A 16,451-nucleotide genomic window follows, 5' to 3' on the forward strand; every position below is an offset into this window, starting at 1 on the left:
GGTCAGGGCACATTTAAGAATCAACCAATGAATCCGTAAATCTGTAGAACAACATATCCACGTCTGTCTGTCTATCTGTCTTTCTGTAAGAATCTGTCGCTTGGGCAATAAGCCCACCTGGAGTTTATGAAACTCTCCTGCATGATATGTTTTAAAGAATAAAATAGCCAAATGGTAAAAGATGTGCTTTCATGTAAAAATTATCATTACCTATACAGCTACTTGCTGAATTAGAGTCATTGTATCTTATATTTTGACAAATATCCCTAATTACCCTATAGAGAAGTGTCTCTAACTTCCCTCCCACAGTCGTTTGTGCCTTGTGATTGATTATAACGGTGACAATAGTGCCAAGTGTCAAGCAGTAACTATGTCCCAGGCCCTGTTACCTACCATGAAATATGTAGTGTTATTTTTCCTATTTTATTACTGGATTTAATAAGTCCCTTTACTCAAACTGCAGCCCCTGAAGCACTTGTTGACACACACAACGCTGGGCCCACCCCTAAACTTCTGAATCTCTTTTGGGTTGTTGCCCAGGAACTTGAATTTTTAATAAATTCCCGGGTGATGTTACTGGTTTGCAAGAAGCACTGAATTAGAGCAGCATTTAAAGCCAGCAGTAGATAGATCCCTCATACTAGGTATCATCATTTTCATCGTGAACCCAGGGCCCTGGGTGTGGAGCGCTGAAGGGGCCCGCTGACGCCCACACAGGCAGAAGCGGGTCTTTTATAGGCGTCGAGGGCAGGCGGGGCCTCCCCGGGCGGTCACGGGGGTGCGGGGACGGCCCCTTTAAGAGGAAAAGCTCCCGGCGCGGCTCAGGCGCAGCGGGGAAGAGGTGGCGCGGCCCCGCCCCCTCCGCGCGCGCGCCCCCCTCAGTCAGGCGGGACGCGGGGTCGAGAGCGCTCACCGGGAGGCGTCGCCGACTGGCCCTGGGCCAATGACAGCCCGGGAGAGTGGCGGGGAGGGGGCCGGAACTTCCTGCGTCTCAGTCCCGCAGGTCGCTGGCGCAGCGGGTCTGCGCGCTGGGGCGGTGGGCGCTCCCCGGCGGCTTTCCGGGCGCAGCGGGGAGGACAGCGAGGCCGCCGCCCTCCTCCGCGGCCCAAGGCCGGGCTCACCGGGCACCGTGAGCCTTTTACACGCGGGAGACCGAGGCTAGCAGTGCGACCCGCAGCCCAGGACACGCCTCGCCCCGGGCAGGGCACGGGGGGCGCGAGGCTGAGCCCGGGACGCCCGCCGCGATGGCTGCGGCGTCGGCGCGGAGGGACCGGGCGCAGGTGAGTGGACGCGCCCCGGGTGGGACAGGTGGGCGTGGCCCGTGGCTGTCCTCGCCCATCGCTCTGCTTTCGAGTCTGGGACTCGGGAGGGGAGTCACTCCCCGCCTAGGGTCCCGAGTCCAGGCGGAGGATTACCTAGAGCGGGTCCCACGTCTGAAGCGCAGTGGGGTGAGGTAGGAAAGGGTGTCCCAGGCACAAGGACCAGCATAGGCAGGGAGACTGAGAGGGCAGCTGGGCCCGGTCAGCTCTGGGACGGCGGCCCGAGCAGCTGGGCCTCCAACCGGAGGGCATTGGGAGCCACCGGAGGTTCAGAGCAGAGGAGGAAAGTGATCCGACTCAGGCCTTATTCCTATGGACGCAGAGTGGAAAACCGCGGGGTGAGGCTCCCGCAGGGCCCAGGTGAGTAGTGCAGGTGGCTGGAGGTAGAAGGGATTGGGTTTTGCATCTGTCTTTTAAGGCGGGTTGACAAAAGTTTTTGATGTGGAGGGTGCCAATGAGAAGTTGCCCATAGTTTTTGGGTTTAGCAGCTGGTAGGATGGATGAGCCGTCAACTGAAATGGGGTAGTTGGTTGTAGAAGGAATTTTAAGTGGAATCACAGAAGTTAGGTTTTAACCATGTTGAGTTCTAATGTCCTTTTTAAAACATGTATTTTATTGCCTTTTAGAGAGAGAGAAAGGGAGAGGGAGATAGAAAGAGAAACATTTATCTGCTGCCTCCTGCACGCCCCCTACGGGGGATCAAGCCGTCCCAGGCATATGCCCTGACTGGAATCGAACCAGCAACCTTTTGGTGCATGGGACAACAGCCAACCAACTGAGCCACACCGGCCAGGGAGTTCTGATGTTCTGAGTGGTGGTGAAGAGTGGGCAGCTAGGCACACAGCTACGGTATTGTGGGGAGGTGTAGTTAAAGGAATGAGAGGCCCCATACACAGAGGGACAATGGCCAGACAATACATAAAAATAGAACTGTCACTCGCAACCTGCCCAGGAAACCAACCTCTTTATCTGTTGTGCTCGTGGGACGCGAAAAAACTCGAGACATGGAGAATGTAGAATTTAGGTGGAGATGCAGAGGGTTGAGGCTCTGGAGGAGCTGCAACCACCCTCCTCACCATCCATCTATTTTTGTTGTGAGCTACAGAAAAGCAGGTGTGAGAGAGAGTGATCAGTAGAGACCATAGAATGCGCAAGAACAAGTGGCTTTGTTCTGAGCTATATGCTTAGCATTTTTCCTTAAGGCTATAACTCTCCTGGGGGCAAGCTTCCCAGAAAGATAAGGATCTGTTTTCAGTTCCTGGCAGAAATGTTTCCCTCGTTTTCAAGGGGATTTCTGCAATTCTGGGAAGCTTGCTAACCAATTCCTTCAGAGTTTGTTTGTTGTTTGCTGGCCTTTTCCTCCATTTCCCCCTTTTTGTTTTTGCTGAATTTGGTGAAGCAGGATAGAGAAGGCAGCTGTTTTCTGCTGTCCTTGGGTGATTAAGTTTTGCGATCGGCAAGCTCCTCTCCAGACTGTGTAGGAGACAAAAAGCAAATCGGTGAGCTCCTCTCCAGACTGTTTATAGGAGACAAAAAGCAATACAACAGCAAATGAAAATTCCAGCCATACCTCCTCCTAATGCTTTAAGACTATTAAGAGGATTTAATTTTTGTAAGCCTTCCTGCATCCCTTGTATTAAATCAGTCCCAGAAACTAGTTGTAGTTGATTTTGAAAAGTAGTAGAAATATGTTTTTGTAATTCCCCAATTTCTTCAGTCATGTTATGTGAGTGGTGTAACAAATGTTTTTGTACTATAGACCAAGGAAAGTGTGTTTGATTCCAAGGAATAGGAGTGACACAAATGGTAGATGTGTTCCAATCACATTTAAGATGTATCTGACGTTGTAAACTATTTGATCTTCTGACATAACTACAGCTTGTTCTAAATCTCCTAGTCTAGCATTAATTTCTGAGTCAATCCGCCTGAGACGTCCATAACTGCCCAGAGTTAGTAGGCCACTGTTGTATATAATGTACAGTTTGCACGCTTTCGTGCAAGGCCACTCCAGCCATAGCCGCCGTGGCAGTGACAGCTATAAGCCCCATGATAAGGGCAATGATCATGCCAATCACTTTTGCATCTTTTCAGATATTCTACCAATTGTTGAAACAACATCATGGTTGGGGAATCTTGCCAAGATGGGACAATTGGACTGGTATCCATATCCCAGAACGTGCTTTCAGCAGATAAATGTCCTGTAAAGAACTATTAAAAGGGGTGGAAAAATTCACACAGGTATAAAAAGAACAATTATGACAAGTCAGAGTATAGTTAGTAGAATTCCATAATACCTGCCCAATCATTATAAGATATGGCAATCGGACACAAGCCTGTGTTCAACACATCAAGTTCCTTGTAAATTGTAACTGAGTTTGATTAGTCGTAATGTTTTGCCATATATTCCCATTCCAAGCATACATAGGGTTTAATATATTCATTAGTTTCCATAGGTGGGACTGAAAGGGCCCACCAATTAGATGTGGAGCACTTGCAGACATGCCTCCCCCATGCCACTGGATGGTGCCATTAGCATGTGTAGATATATTACCCTGACCATCAGAACACCACTGTAAGTCTGAACTTTGACCCTTCTCCTGAACTTGGACCCTTTTGAACTTTGACCCTTCGCTCAGGCAGAACCATGAGGGCTCCAGTCAATGACACTCCCATAGGAAGTATTAATAAGAATCCGAGCTACTTCACCTCTACATTGTTCCTAGTGTACCCAGTCACTCAAAGATGTTGCCGTAGTACAGCATGGTGGCCATTCAGGAGAGGGCGGGCTGCTGCTGCTGATGTTGCCACTAAAAGTTTTTCCCTGGAGTAAAAATAATTTCCTCAATTTTTCGTCTTTCCTGGTAGAATTTCGGACTATAGACACCCAGACAGCAGTCCGTACTTTTAAGCAATGCTCAGAAACTCCTATGCATATGGGTAGACCCTCTACTCCTACTTCATAAGAGGGAATAATCGTCCCCTCTTCATGAGGAGCTATTGGACCTCAAGTATCAAAAGGTCCTGGCACCCACGATGTTTCATTAGTATAAATAGGAATAGTAGAATCCCACCCCTCTACTCCCCTGTTTAGGGGTGGATTAGGGGCGTATGCCCAATAAGTGTGGTTTTCTGCTTGGATAGGCATTACCTGTGTGGAAATAACAGCAAGCATGGCAAGGAAAAGGGTAGTTGCATTTACTGGCTGTCCAGCCTCTTGCAACGCTTGTTCAGCTTTCTGATTCATCTTTAGTTGGCCCCAAGTAGGAACCGTAGCCCTTTGTGTTTGAGGCAAAGGGACAGTGATGGTTTGTGCATGAAGATCTAATTTCTGCATGGTTTGAGTTAAGTTGTTAAATTCACTCCTCCTTAGCTTGCTCATGTCTAATCTTGATTTCCCTTAAGAGCGTCCAATACTTCTGTTTACCTGTGGAAACATAAGCATAACCACAGCCCCACCGTAAAACTTCAGCAGGGATCCAGGTATTCGTAAGGACATCTCTTACATACACAGCTTGATGTACCTCTGAAGAACTCTCACGAATCCAGTGTTTCTCAGCTGCAGTAGCACCCTGAATGTCTTTATTCAAAAAATTGATAGTAAAAAGAGCTCTTGCAATTCTCTGTCTAGGTGACTGAGTCCCTATTCCCCCTTTTTGTTTTTGCAGCATCTCCTTGAGGGTTCTATTAGCTTGTTCAATAATTGCTTGCCCCTGTGGATTATAAGGAATGCCTGTGACATGTTGTATATGATATTTAGAAAAGAAGTGTTGCGTTTTGCCTGCCAGGTATGCAGGTCCGTTGTCTGTCTTAATGGCTTTAAGGAAGACCCATCACTGCAAAAGCCTCAAGATGTGTTGTAACAACATCAGCTCTTTTTTTTTTTTTTTTTTTTTTTTTTTATCTTTATTGATTTCAGAGAGAGGAAAGGAGAGGGAGAGAAAGAGATAGAAACATCAGTGATGAGAGAGCCATTGATCGAGCCCACAATCTGGGCATGTGTCCCGACCAGGAATCGAACCCTGATCGCCTGGATCCTAGGTCGACGCTCAACCGCTGAGCCACGCCCGGTCGGGCAGCATCAGCTTTCATTATGCAAAGGGGTCAATCCAGAATAAGTATCTATAGTATGATGTATATATTTGCAACTTTCTAAACTCAGGCAAATGTGTTACGTCCATTTGCCACAAATCATTACTAGCAACACCTCGAGGATTTACCCCTTCTGGCATTCACGGCCCTTGGATTTGTGTACAGATAGGGCAGTGAGGCAGAATATGACAAGCCTGCCTTCAGGAAATATGATAATCATCTTTTAAGGCCCTTGCATACTGGTGATGTAAGGCATGAGCCTTTGTGGCTTTTAAAACCGATCCAATCAATTTTTTATCTATTTCATGATTACCTGCTGCCATGGGTCCAGGAAGTTGTGTGTGTGCCCTTATATGGGTGATATAGAGTGGGCATTTATGTGCACGAATTAACTGCTGCAGTTGCAAAAATAACAAATTAATTGGTGAGGAATCCTCAACAATAGTGACTGTTTCTATATGTTTAACTGTGAGTTCAGCATACTGAGAGTCAGCAACTATATTAAGTGTTTGTTCTTGCTCTTGCAGTAATAGGATAATGGCTGATATCTCCTCCTGCTGGACAGAGGTTAGAGAAGTTTTTACTGCTCGGGAAATATTTTCCCCAGAATACCCAATCATTCCAGCCTTATTAGCATCTGTATAAAATGTAGGTCCCTTAACGGGTTCCTTTTGAACTATAGTAGATAATCTCCATTGTGTTTTCTTTAGAAATTGAAATAATTTATCTTTGGGATATTGATTAGAAATTTTTCCAAGAAAATCAGACAAGACAATTTGCCAATCTTCATTTAATTGCCACAATGTTAAAATTTGTGCGTTATTGAATGGTATAATAATTACGTCAGGTTCCATCCCAGTTAAATTTCTTAAACGATTGCGACCTCAGACAATTATATAACATATTTTTGAAATATACTCTTCCATTTTCTTCTGACTACGATGTGGCAGAAATACCCATTCAATAATATTCATAGCTTGTACTAGCAATCCTATAGGAGAATGTGGGGTGTGAAATATTAGCAACTGGCAATTTTTCATTGACTCTATACGATGTATCTGAGCCCTTTGAACATGCTCTTCGATCCAGTTTAATTCCATTTCTGCTTCATGGGTTAATTCCCGTGGGCTATCTAGTTCTGGTGGGCCTTCTAAAGTTCAAACGAGATAAGTCAGTGCATATGTAGGGATCCCTAAGGATGGCTGTAGCCAATTGATATCTCCTAATAATTTTTGGTAATCATTGAGCGTTTTTAGACTATTTCTTCTAATGGTTACCTTTTGAGGTGTGATAGTAGTAGACTCAATTAACTGACCCAAGTATTTAAAGGGTGTTGTAGTTTGAACTTTTTCAGGAGCCATAATTAGCCTGTATTCTGTCAGTTCCTGCTGAGCCATGTTAAATATCTGTTGTAAAACAGGCATTTCTTGATGAGCAAACAAAGTATCATCCATATAATGATAGATTAAACTATCAAGATAAGCTTTTCTGATTTTTTGTAGGGGCTGGTGCACAAATTGTTGACACATAGTAGGGCTGTTTAACATGCCTTGTGGCAAAACCCTCCATTGATATCTCTCATTAGGCATCCTATGTGTAGGAACGGTAAGGGCAAATTTTTCTCTATCTTTGGGATGCAAGGGAATCGTAAAGAAACAGTCTTTTAGATCTACAATAATGATACTCCATTTTTGTGGAATTAAAGCTGGTGAAGGCCTTCCTGGCTGTAGGTTGAATACACTCATTATCTTTTCTAAGATCAGTTCGCATTCTCCATTTTCCAGATTTCTTTTTTATCACAAACACAGGGGAGTTCCAAGGACTAGAGGAAGGCTCAATATGTTCAGCTTGTAATTGTTCCCGTACTAAGTCATGCAGCACTTCTAATTTCTCTTGACGAAGGGGCCACTGTTCCACCCAGACTGGTTGTTCCATTTTCCAGGTGAGTTGTAAAGCGAAGCACTGTACAGGGACCCCTACTCTAAATTTGGAAATGCTATTCCGGCTGCAGAACTATGACAATTGAGCATGAACTGTCTTTCAGATTTAGATATAGTAGGAATCTCTAAAGTGGTTCCCCATTGAGTCAACAAATCTCTTCCCCGCAAATTTAAAGGAATCTCAGCCACATAAAATTGACAATGTCCTATCTGTCCCTCTGGCCCGACACACTATAATTCTTTAGTACTTTGATATACATTGGTTAGTGTGCCGATTCCAGTAAATTGAGCCCTAACCGTTTGCAAAGGCCATTTTTTCGGCCAGTTCTGATAAGCTATAATAGACACATCTGCTCCTGTGTCCAACAACCCTTCAAATTCCCTATTATTTACCCTCAATTTCATTTTGGGCCGTATATCATTAATGACAGTATGCCAGAAGATCTGTTTGCCTGTGCTTCCAAACCCTCCTTGTCTTTGGAGTGGTGCAGCTTTCCCTTTAATATATGGTAATATAAGCAATTGTGCAATCCTTTGCCCTGCATCGATATTAGTAGTTTTGGATACACTGATCATGACTAAGATTTCACCTAAATAGTCTGAATCAATAATTCCGGTGTGCACTAAAATTCCCTGTGTTGTCAAACTACTTCTACCTAACAATCGTCCTACAGTATTTTTAGGAATAGGCCCAAACACATTAGTATGCAACTTCTGAACTCCTGCACCTGGGACTAGTGTAACATTGTGCGCACTAGGAAGGCCCAGTGCAGCACTCCCCTGGGTAGCATGTATTAATTCTGAAACATTGGTGTGGGCATGGAGGGGTAATTGATTTCCCCCTGAGATTGGCATTGTTGAAAGCCCATATTATTTTCCCTGGGGCCCCGGCCCTTGGGGCCCAATCTGTAGTTTCCCGACAGGACATTCCCTTGTTTATCTCTTTTAGATCAGCATTCATTTGTCCAGGGAAAGCCTTTTCCACATCTCCTGAACAACCCGGTGCGCAGATTTTTGGATGTAGGCAGATTACTAGCTCTATTTCCATTTCCATTCTTTCCATTTTTATTTTTCTTGCAATCTTTACGAAAATGTCCCAGTTTCCCACAATTGTAATATTTTTGAGTGCTGCCTTGCAAGCCATCCTTCAAAGCACTAGCTAATAGGTGTGCATGATGAGGTGGCGAACCAATATCATGACAAGCTTTTATAAATTCATCTAGAGGGGCCCCTTGCACCTTAAGAGGGCGAAGAGCCTTTTCACATTCAGAGTTAGCATTTTCATAAGATAATGTTCTCAGCAAAATGTCCTGCACATTGGGGTCTGCTACAGCCCGATTAACAGCCTTTCTGAGTTGTGATAAAAAATCAATATAAGGCTCGTTAGTATTCTGAACCAGTTTTGTAAATGACAAAGGATTAGAACCAGGAGGCTCGACTCTATTCCAAGCACGCAGACAGACTCCTTGAATCTGCACTGAAGCAGGATCATCTAACTGAGCTTGCTGTTGCTAAGAGCTATGTTGTCCCGTGCCCAGTAATTCCTCCATAGTTGATCTGAGGGGATTTTGCTGTGCATTGACTCGAGCATTATGCTCTGCCTCCTCTTTCCACCATGTTTTGAATTGTAGATATTCTCCTGGTTCTAGAACAGTCCTTGCTAATGTCTCCCAATCCATTGGAATAAGCTTATGGTCGGTAGCAAAATTATTAAGCAAGCCAGTAACATAGCTGGAATGCATTCCATAACTAGAGATGGCCTCTTTAAAGGCTTTCAAAACCTTATATTCAACAGGCATAAAATTAACATTTGTTCCTCCTTGAGGAAAGCCGGGCTGGGGACCGAACCCTTGTCTGGTAATAGGAAAGTCCATGAACTGTAAAAAGTCATCACTATCCCCAGCAGCATGAGCCCCTTCTTGATCACTTAATAACTTTTGAATTGTCAGATTATTCGGTTTAACTGGAAAAGCGAATTGCACAGGCCCCACAGGCATTTGAGAATGGGAGTGGAGGGGCACTTGGCTTCGGAAGAGAACCCGTAGGAACTCCGGCTTCGGTTCCCAGCTCAGGAGGCCTAGAATAATTCCTGCTCTCATCAGGTTGCTTTTTTTCCCATGGGAATTTGCAGTGCATCAGCCCGTTCAGCAAGTTGCTGGATCTGAGCGGTAAGGACACAGTAGATACCTCGATCATGATCAAATTCCTCATCCCAAGCATCAGACTCTTTCTCCCCACGATTAAAGCCCTCCTGTTTTGTCTCATCCTTTATTGGTAAGGGAGGAAGAAGCCAATCTCGATCTCGTAAGTCTCCCGCTGACTCATGGCCCCTGTGTTCCCCATCGAAAGCAGGCCTCTCAGAATCTGTGCTGTGTTCAGAGTCCGACTGAAATGGGGCAGTTGCCATGGAGATGAAATTGCATAATGACCATACCCCCATAGGAACAGGGTCCCCTAACTGCTGTGCTCTTCTAAGAGCCTGCATAACTTGTTTCCATACTTTCAGATTTAATTGTGCTTTACCTTTTGGTTGAAACCAATAACAGTGTATTTTTACCACCGTGAATAACTCTTTAAACTATTTCTCTTTCACTTTTACCCCCGAGCTCGCCAGCAAGCTCTGTAACAACCCTGCATACTGTGTTCCGGCGGATGGGGAGTCCCCAGGACTCTGCCCCCTCTTTCCCGGGAGTGTCGCTTTCCTCTAGCGCATCTGTCCCTCTCCAGTTCCCCCGTGACTTACCAAGCCCGTCGCTGTGGACCCTACTCGCTGCGCCAGTTGTTGTGCTTGCAGGACACGAAGAAACTCGAGACACAGAGAATGTAGGATTTAGGTGGAGATGCAGAGGGTTGAGGCTCTGGAGGAGCTGCAACCACCCTCCTTACCATCCAGCGATTTTTATTGTGAGCTACAGAAAAGTAGGTGTGAGAGGTAGTGATCAGTAGAGACCATAAAATGTGCAAGAACAAGTGGCTTTGTTCTGAGCTATATGCTTAGCATTTTTCCTTAAGGCCATAACTCTCCTGGGGGCAAGCTCCCCAGAACCCCAGAACGATAGGGATAAGGATCTGTTTTCCGTTCCTGGCAGAAATGTTTCCCTCGTTTTCAAGGGGATTTCTGCGATTCTGGGAAGCTTGCTAACCAACTCCTTCAGAGTTTGTTCGTTGTTTGCTGGCCTTTTTCTACATTTATCTACAATAAACAGTCCAGGAAGCCAGCCTGCTGTCAGACTTGCAGGAAGTCAGATTGCAGTATCTCTAATGACCATCCAGGAAGCTAAACAATAACCTCTGTAACAACTGGCCCCAAGTGGCCAGAGCTTGATTAATAACTGACAGCATGTATAATTTCCGTTCCCTCTTCCAACTTAGGTCCTACTAGAGAAAGTCAGATATACACCCTAACCAATCACATAGGATGCCCTGGCTAGTTAGCTTGCCTACAGTCACCCCCCTTCCCCAATGCCAACAGGGCCCATCTGCAACACACCCACTCTAAGGCTTCCCCACTCCGCTGCCTGCCTTCCAGTCTGCCAAAATATAAACGACTGTGGCCTACTCCCTTGCAAGCTCAGAATAAATAGCATTTGCTTTTCCCATTTGGTTTATCTTCATTTATCTCCACAGTTAGAAACATCCACAGTGTGGCACCTGGTTTGTGGACAAGGGTGTAGCTAGCTGTGTTTCCGATTTAGGAGAGTGACACTTCAGGTCCTGATGTCAATGACAGAGGAGGGTGGGGCCTAAGAACTGAGAACCGGGGTATCTTGCTTGGGCACCTTGGTCGGCTTGTTTAGCATCATAAAGACAACTGAGGAAGAGTAGTGGCGACTGTAGGGGGGGTGGTAGGGGGCTGTGTAGGGAAAAGGGTCTGGCAGGTGGCTAAGTTTTCCTAGGATGTAGAGGTGCTGAGGCTTAGTCATAATGGAAGTAATAATACAGTGAGGCCTGGGCTGATGCTTATACTCACCTCTGCATTCTCTCCAGGTCCTGTCGTGACCCTTGGTGGGCCTGGGAATTTTCAGTCAGGCTGGCAAATTAGCTCAGGGGAAATGAGGTGAGCTGGGAGGGCCACTAGACCTGGGTAGGTAGGGGTAGGAGTACCAGAGGGGTTGGCTTTGTTATGAATGTGACTGATGAAAGCCCAGAATGTGGAACAGAACAGAAATCTATGTATTGTTCTGGGTGGCTTAGATTGGAGCAAGGAACTGGGGCAGGATGGGATCATGGTTTTATTTGCCAAGAACTCTCTGGATGTTTGGTGCAGACTGACATGTGGGAGTTCATGGAGATGCCTGTGATGGGGAGTGGGAGAGTGTACCCTGATAATGGGAATGTAGTTGTGAGGTGCAGAGTTTGAGGAAGATGCAGTCCAAAAAGTGATATATGCATTAGAGAGTGAGTGTGAGCTGGTACTGGGGATTAAGGGAGAAGACTGAGCCCATGTTTATTTGTATGTGGAAGGGATGGCATTGGTGACACTAGGGGAGGGGACCCGGAGTAGAGGGAATTGGTCCCTGCACTTCAGGCCCAGAGCTTAGTGGGTCTCTTTGCTTACCTGCCTATCAATGCTGTGGGCTAACAGTAGGGGACAGACCAGGAGTCCTGAGGAGAGAAGCTGATCATTGAATGAACTGTCCCCATCATGGCAGGACTGTGTGACCTTTGAGGACGTGACCATTTACTTCTCCCAGGAGGAGTGGGGACTCCTCGATGAGGCTCAGAGACTCCTGTACTGCGATGTGATGCTTGAGAACTTTGCACTTATAGCCTCTCTGGGTAAGGCCTTCACCTGTACCTGGGCGTCCTGAGCTCATCTCTTCCTGTCCCCTTTTCCCAAGAGGCAGCATTTTCCTTCCTATGGCCAGACCATGGGTACTGCTCACTTCCCCACTTCCCTGGTATATGTGCTGTGGGTTCCAGGGGTGAACTGCGTGTAGGGTCTCATTCTGTTTATGAGCAGTGCCAACACCTGCTACCCTGAAGCCTTGTGGGGAAGGCAGTGAGGAGTCTTACAGTCAGCCCAGTGGATCCTGTCTGGCTTAGCCTGGGTGACTACCCAGATCTGTGACAGTTCTGTCCTGCTACTTTTCTTTAGCTAACATTTCCTAAGTCCATATTGCCAGGAACACTAGACACTGATGTCGTCACTATTTGCTGTGACCACTGGATGTTCCTGCCAGACCTCCCTTTTGTGTCCTTTTGTAATACATTGTTTGCTTTCCTGTGGTCTCTGGTGGGGTAGTTCACCTGGGCAAGTGCTAGCCACTTATCTGCCCTATCTTTTCCTTAGGTCTTACATCTTTCAGGTCCCACATAGTTGCCCAGCTGGAGATGGGGGCAGAGCCCTGGGTGCCTGACAGAGTGGACATGACTTCAGCCATGGCAAGAGGGGCATATAATGGACCTGGCTCTGGTAAGTGGGAGATGGGGAGCATGTGATGTCACTACTTTCTTCAAATCATACTGTCTGCAACTTTTCTCATGTTCATCATTGTTTTGATGCCAAAGCCAATGGCCATATCTCTCTTCTACCTTTCCTTTCCCATTCTTGACACATTGCCCACTTGTCATTTCTACTTTTACTTGGGGCTCCTCCCTGTGCCCTAGCTTTCTGGCCTCCATGTCTCACTCTTTCCACAGCTCCCTCTGCTGCACTCTCCAATATGGGCCTATACTTAATATGCCATGAGAAGAGCACATCCCTTTTAATAGTCCTTGAACACTAGCTTCCCAGTTGCAATTAGATTTTCCTGAGCCTAGACATATCCTACTGCCCAGGGCTTATGTGTTACCAGCAGCCAGGGTCTTGCTGAAAAGCCTTCATAGAGAAGTGAATTGGAGACCCTACCTTTCTGCCCGATACCGTACCCCATCCTTGTGTCTCTGGTCCTGCTAAGGCCTCCCCTCTTTTGTAATCTTGCAAGGCACCATACTGCAGAGCAGACCATTCCTTACCCTGACCTCAGCCCTCTCATCTTGCCAACAATCCCATGGACTCATTCCTGGGTTAGACATGCACTTGTGACAGGGCTGTTTCCTTCTATCAAAGTTAATGTGAATTTTATGTGTTTCTCTACTTTCAGATGTTTGTCATGGAACAGAGGATGAGAAATCACCTTCTGAGCATAGTGTTTCTGTAGAAGGAGTGTCACGGGACAGGAATCCCAAGGCAGCTCTCTCCACCCAGAAGGACTACCCCTGTGACATGTGTGACCTACACTTGAAAGACATTTTGCACCTGGCTGAACACCAGGCAACACATCCCAGGCAGAAACCATATGTATGTGAGGCAAATGGGAGAAAGATTGAGTTCAGTGCATACCTTCACCAGCAAAAGATGCAGCAGGTATACAAGTTTGTCATAAGGGAGGGGGATAGGGCCTCACTTGTGAAGAGCTGCGGAGATGAGACATCTGAGAAACCTTTCACATTCAGAGAGGGTGGGAAGGACTTCGTGGCCAGATCTGGTTTTCTCCAGTATCAGGTCACTCACAGTAAGGAGAAGCCACATCAGGGCACCAAAGGTGTGGGGGATTTTCATACTGTCCAAAGCCATAACAGGCGCAATGAATTTGGGAATGCTTTCAGTGACAAGCCCACAGTTGCTCAGCACCAGAAAACCCACACTGGAGAAAGGCCTTATGAGTGCAGCAAATGTGGGATATTCTTTAGCCACACCACTGGCCTCTTTCAACACCAGAGAGATCACAATAGAGGAAAGCCATATGAGTGCTGTGAATGTGGGAAATTTTTTAGCCAACACTCCAGTCTCATTAAACATCAGAGAGTTCACACTGGTGAAAGCCCTCACGTATGCAACGAATGTGGGAAATTCTTTAGCCGAAGCTCTAATCTCATTCAACATAAGAGGGTTCACACTGGAGAAAAGCCTTATGAGTGTAATGAATGTGGAAAATTCTTCAGCCAACGCTCCAACCTCATTCATCATAAGAGAGTTCATACAGGTAAAAGTGCTCATGAGTGCAGTGAATGTGGGAAATCTTTCAACTGCAACTCTAGCCTAATTAAACATTGGAGAGTTCACACTGGAGAGAGACCTTATAAATGCAATGAATGTGGGAAATTCTTTAGCCATATCGCCAGTCTCATTCAACATCAAATAGTTCACACTGGTGAACGGTCTTATGGGTGCAGTGAGTGTGGGAAAGCCTTCAGCCGAAGCTCTGACCTCATGAAACATCAGAGAGTCCACACTGGTGAGCGGCCTTATCGGTGCCCTGAATGTGGGAAATCGTTCAGCCAAAGCTCCAGTCTCAATAACCATCGGAGACTTCACACTGGTGAACGGCCTTATCAGTGCCCTGAATGTGGGAAATTCTTTAACCAAAGCTCCAGCCTCAGTAACCATCGGAGACTTCACACTGGTGAGCGGCCTTATGAATGCTTTGAATGTGGAAAAACCTTCAGACAAAGGTCTAATCTGAGACAGCACCAGAAAGTTCACAAACCAGATAGGCCATATAAGTGCAGTGATTGTGAAAAAGCCTTCAGCCAAAGGCCTTCCCTCACTCGGCATCAGAAAATTCACATTAGAGAAAGGAGTGCAGAGAATGTGCTCCCTCCTTCAGCACAACACACACTAGAGATAAGCTCTTATGAGGGAACCATCAGCCAGAAGTTGAACATTGTTCATCCAGATATTCACACTGGGGAGATTCCCTACAGATGCTAGATAATGCTGGAAGCTTTCTAAAGCTAAGTTGTATGTCTGACCATGGACTTGTGGAAGAAGCCATCTCAGCTCTACCCACTGGCAGGTCTCGAGTGTGTGTCAGCCACTCCTTGTGGGAAGGCAGACCTCTGTTCTCTCTTTCTAAGAGGGAATCAGGAGTAGCCTGTGGCTAATAAGAATGCCTCATTCCCTTCCATTGTGACTGGTGTAGCTGTTCACATGACCCATCTTTGGCCATGTGTAGACCTGAGCTGTATTTTGCTGGCAGCTTGCTGAGAAGGTTTCCCTTTTTCAAGGACATTGTTGATCTCATAATACCCATGATGAATTTATCCGGCGTTCACATTACCCTTTACAACAACTACCTACTTTACATTGGTTTGGGTGATAATAAGGGTCTTATTGATAAAGCCACCTTTAATCTTCTGTATTCTGGTCACTGTGTGGGATGGGTTAAGAACAAAATTAAGGTCTACCAAATTAAAGGGGTCTCCAAATTTATTGTCTCAGAGGGAACAGCAGGATGGCAGAGAACAGCTCTCAGTCCAGATTTGGCCTCATTTGTATCGATATTCAAGGCCTCCTAGGGAAAATGTAGGGCTTTGGGGGCCTAATGTCTGAATGGCATGAATTTTTGTGGACCAGAGATTACCCTGAGGAAGGGGCAATTGTGACAAACTCCAATACATAGAGAGTAGCATGAATTATGCCCCTCGTTTCCAGGGGATGCCTCATATTTTCTAGCACTGTTGAACAGACACAGTTTACCTATCACTTGCCAAGGAGCCATGTACCTTTAAGCCTAACATGTGGTATACAGGCGTCTCTGACTGTAAGACTTACTAGGCCCAGTGGGACCATAATTTGTACAGAAGCACTGGGGGTAATAATGGAGTAGGTGACATTGCAGCAAACTAGAGGGAATGTACCTGTTTTAAAAGTGCATCCACAAATGTTCCCTTGAATCTGACTATGCTGGATTCAGGCTTTGCAGAAATTCTCAAGACCTCTGTCCTATGACTAAGGTCACTGGCAGAGCAAATAATCTAAAAGGTTTTGTGGATTACTTTAGGCTCACTGCACTATTTATCTCGAAATCATTCCTGCATTGGCAGAAAAATGGGGACTGAGAGGAGATAGATCCTGTACTCCGGGGTGTAGCATTTGTGACATAGCCATTTTTGCTGCCAAGGCAAGGAGAGAGAGTAGAGTCTATACAGGGTTGCCAAATCTTTCTGTTTTCTAAAATGAATAGAGATCAGGTTTTTATGTGCAACAATTTCTTTTAATGATTTGTTGAGATAAAATTGTCAGGCAGTAATTGACTGTACATATTTGATGTGTACAATTTCATAAATTTTAAAGTATATATACACTCAGGGAACCAGTACTATAATGATAATAAAC

At 45.8% G+C, this 16,451-nt stretch overlaps 1 protein-coding gene across 2 annotated transcripts; it reads left to right on the forward strand.

Annotated features, from left to right (window-relative positions):
* Positions 1-1,223: 1,223 nt before the first annotated feature.
* Positions 1,224-16,245, forward strand: ZNF792 (zinc finger protein 792). Of its 2 annotated transcripts, none has more exons than XM_087827142.1 (4): positions 1,224-1,280; positions 12,001-12,127; positions 12,642-12,764; positions 13,435-16,245. In XM_087827142.1, exons 1-4 carry the CDS (start codon positions 1,245-1,247, stop codon positions 15,042-15,044), a joined length of 1,896 nt encoding a protein of 631 aa, XP_087683268.1. In that variant the 5' UTR covers positions 1,224-1,244; the 3' UTR covers positions 15,045-16,245. The 2 variants fall into 2 exon arrangements, with proteins under 2 accessions (XP_087683268.1, XP_087683269.1); XM_087827143.1 differs by lacking the exon at positions 1,224-1,280 and adding an exon at positions 5,462-7,350.
* Positions 16,246-16,451: the final 206 nt, after the last annotated feature.

The sequence above is a fragment of the Miniopterus natalensis genome, chromosome 18 (genome assembly GCF_054644295.1).
Source record: "Miniopterus natalensis isolate mMinNat1 chromosome 18, mMinNat1.hap1, whole genome shotgun sequence".
Taxonomy (NCBI): domain Eukaryota; kingdom Metazoa; phylum Chordata; class Mammalia; order Chiroptera; family Miniopteridae; genus Miniopterus; species Miniopterus natalensis.

Excerpts from the sequence above, each read along its gene's own strand:
- ZNF792 (XM_087827142.1), top strand. The coding sequence starts at position 1,245 with ATGGCTGCGGCGTCGGCGCGGAGGGACCGGGCGCAG. Across the intron at positions 12,128-12,641 it reads TGCACTTATAGCCTCTCTGG|GTCTTACATCTTTCAGGTCC; the intron begins GTAAGGCCTTCA and ends TCTTTTCCTTAG. Across the intron at positions 12,765-13,434 it reads ATATAATGGACCTGGCTCTG|ATGTTTGTCATGGAACAGAG; the intron begins GTAAGTGGGAGA and ends CTCTACTTTCAG.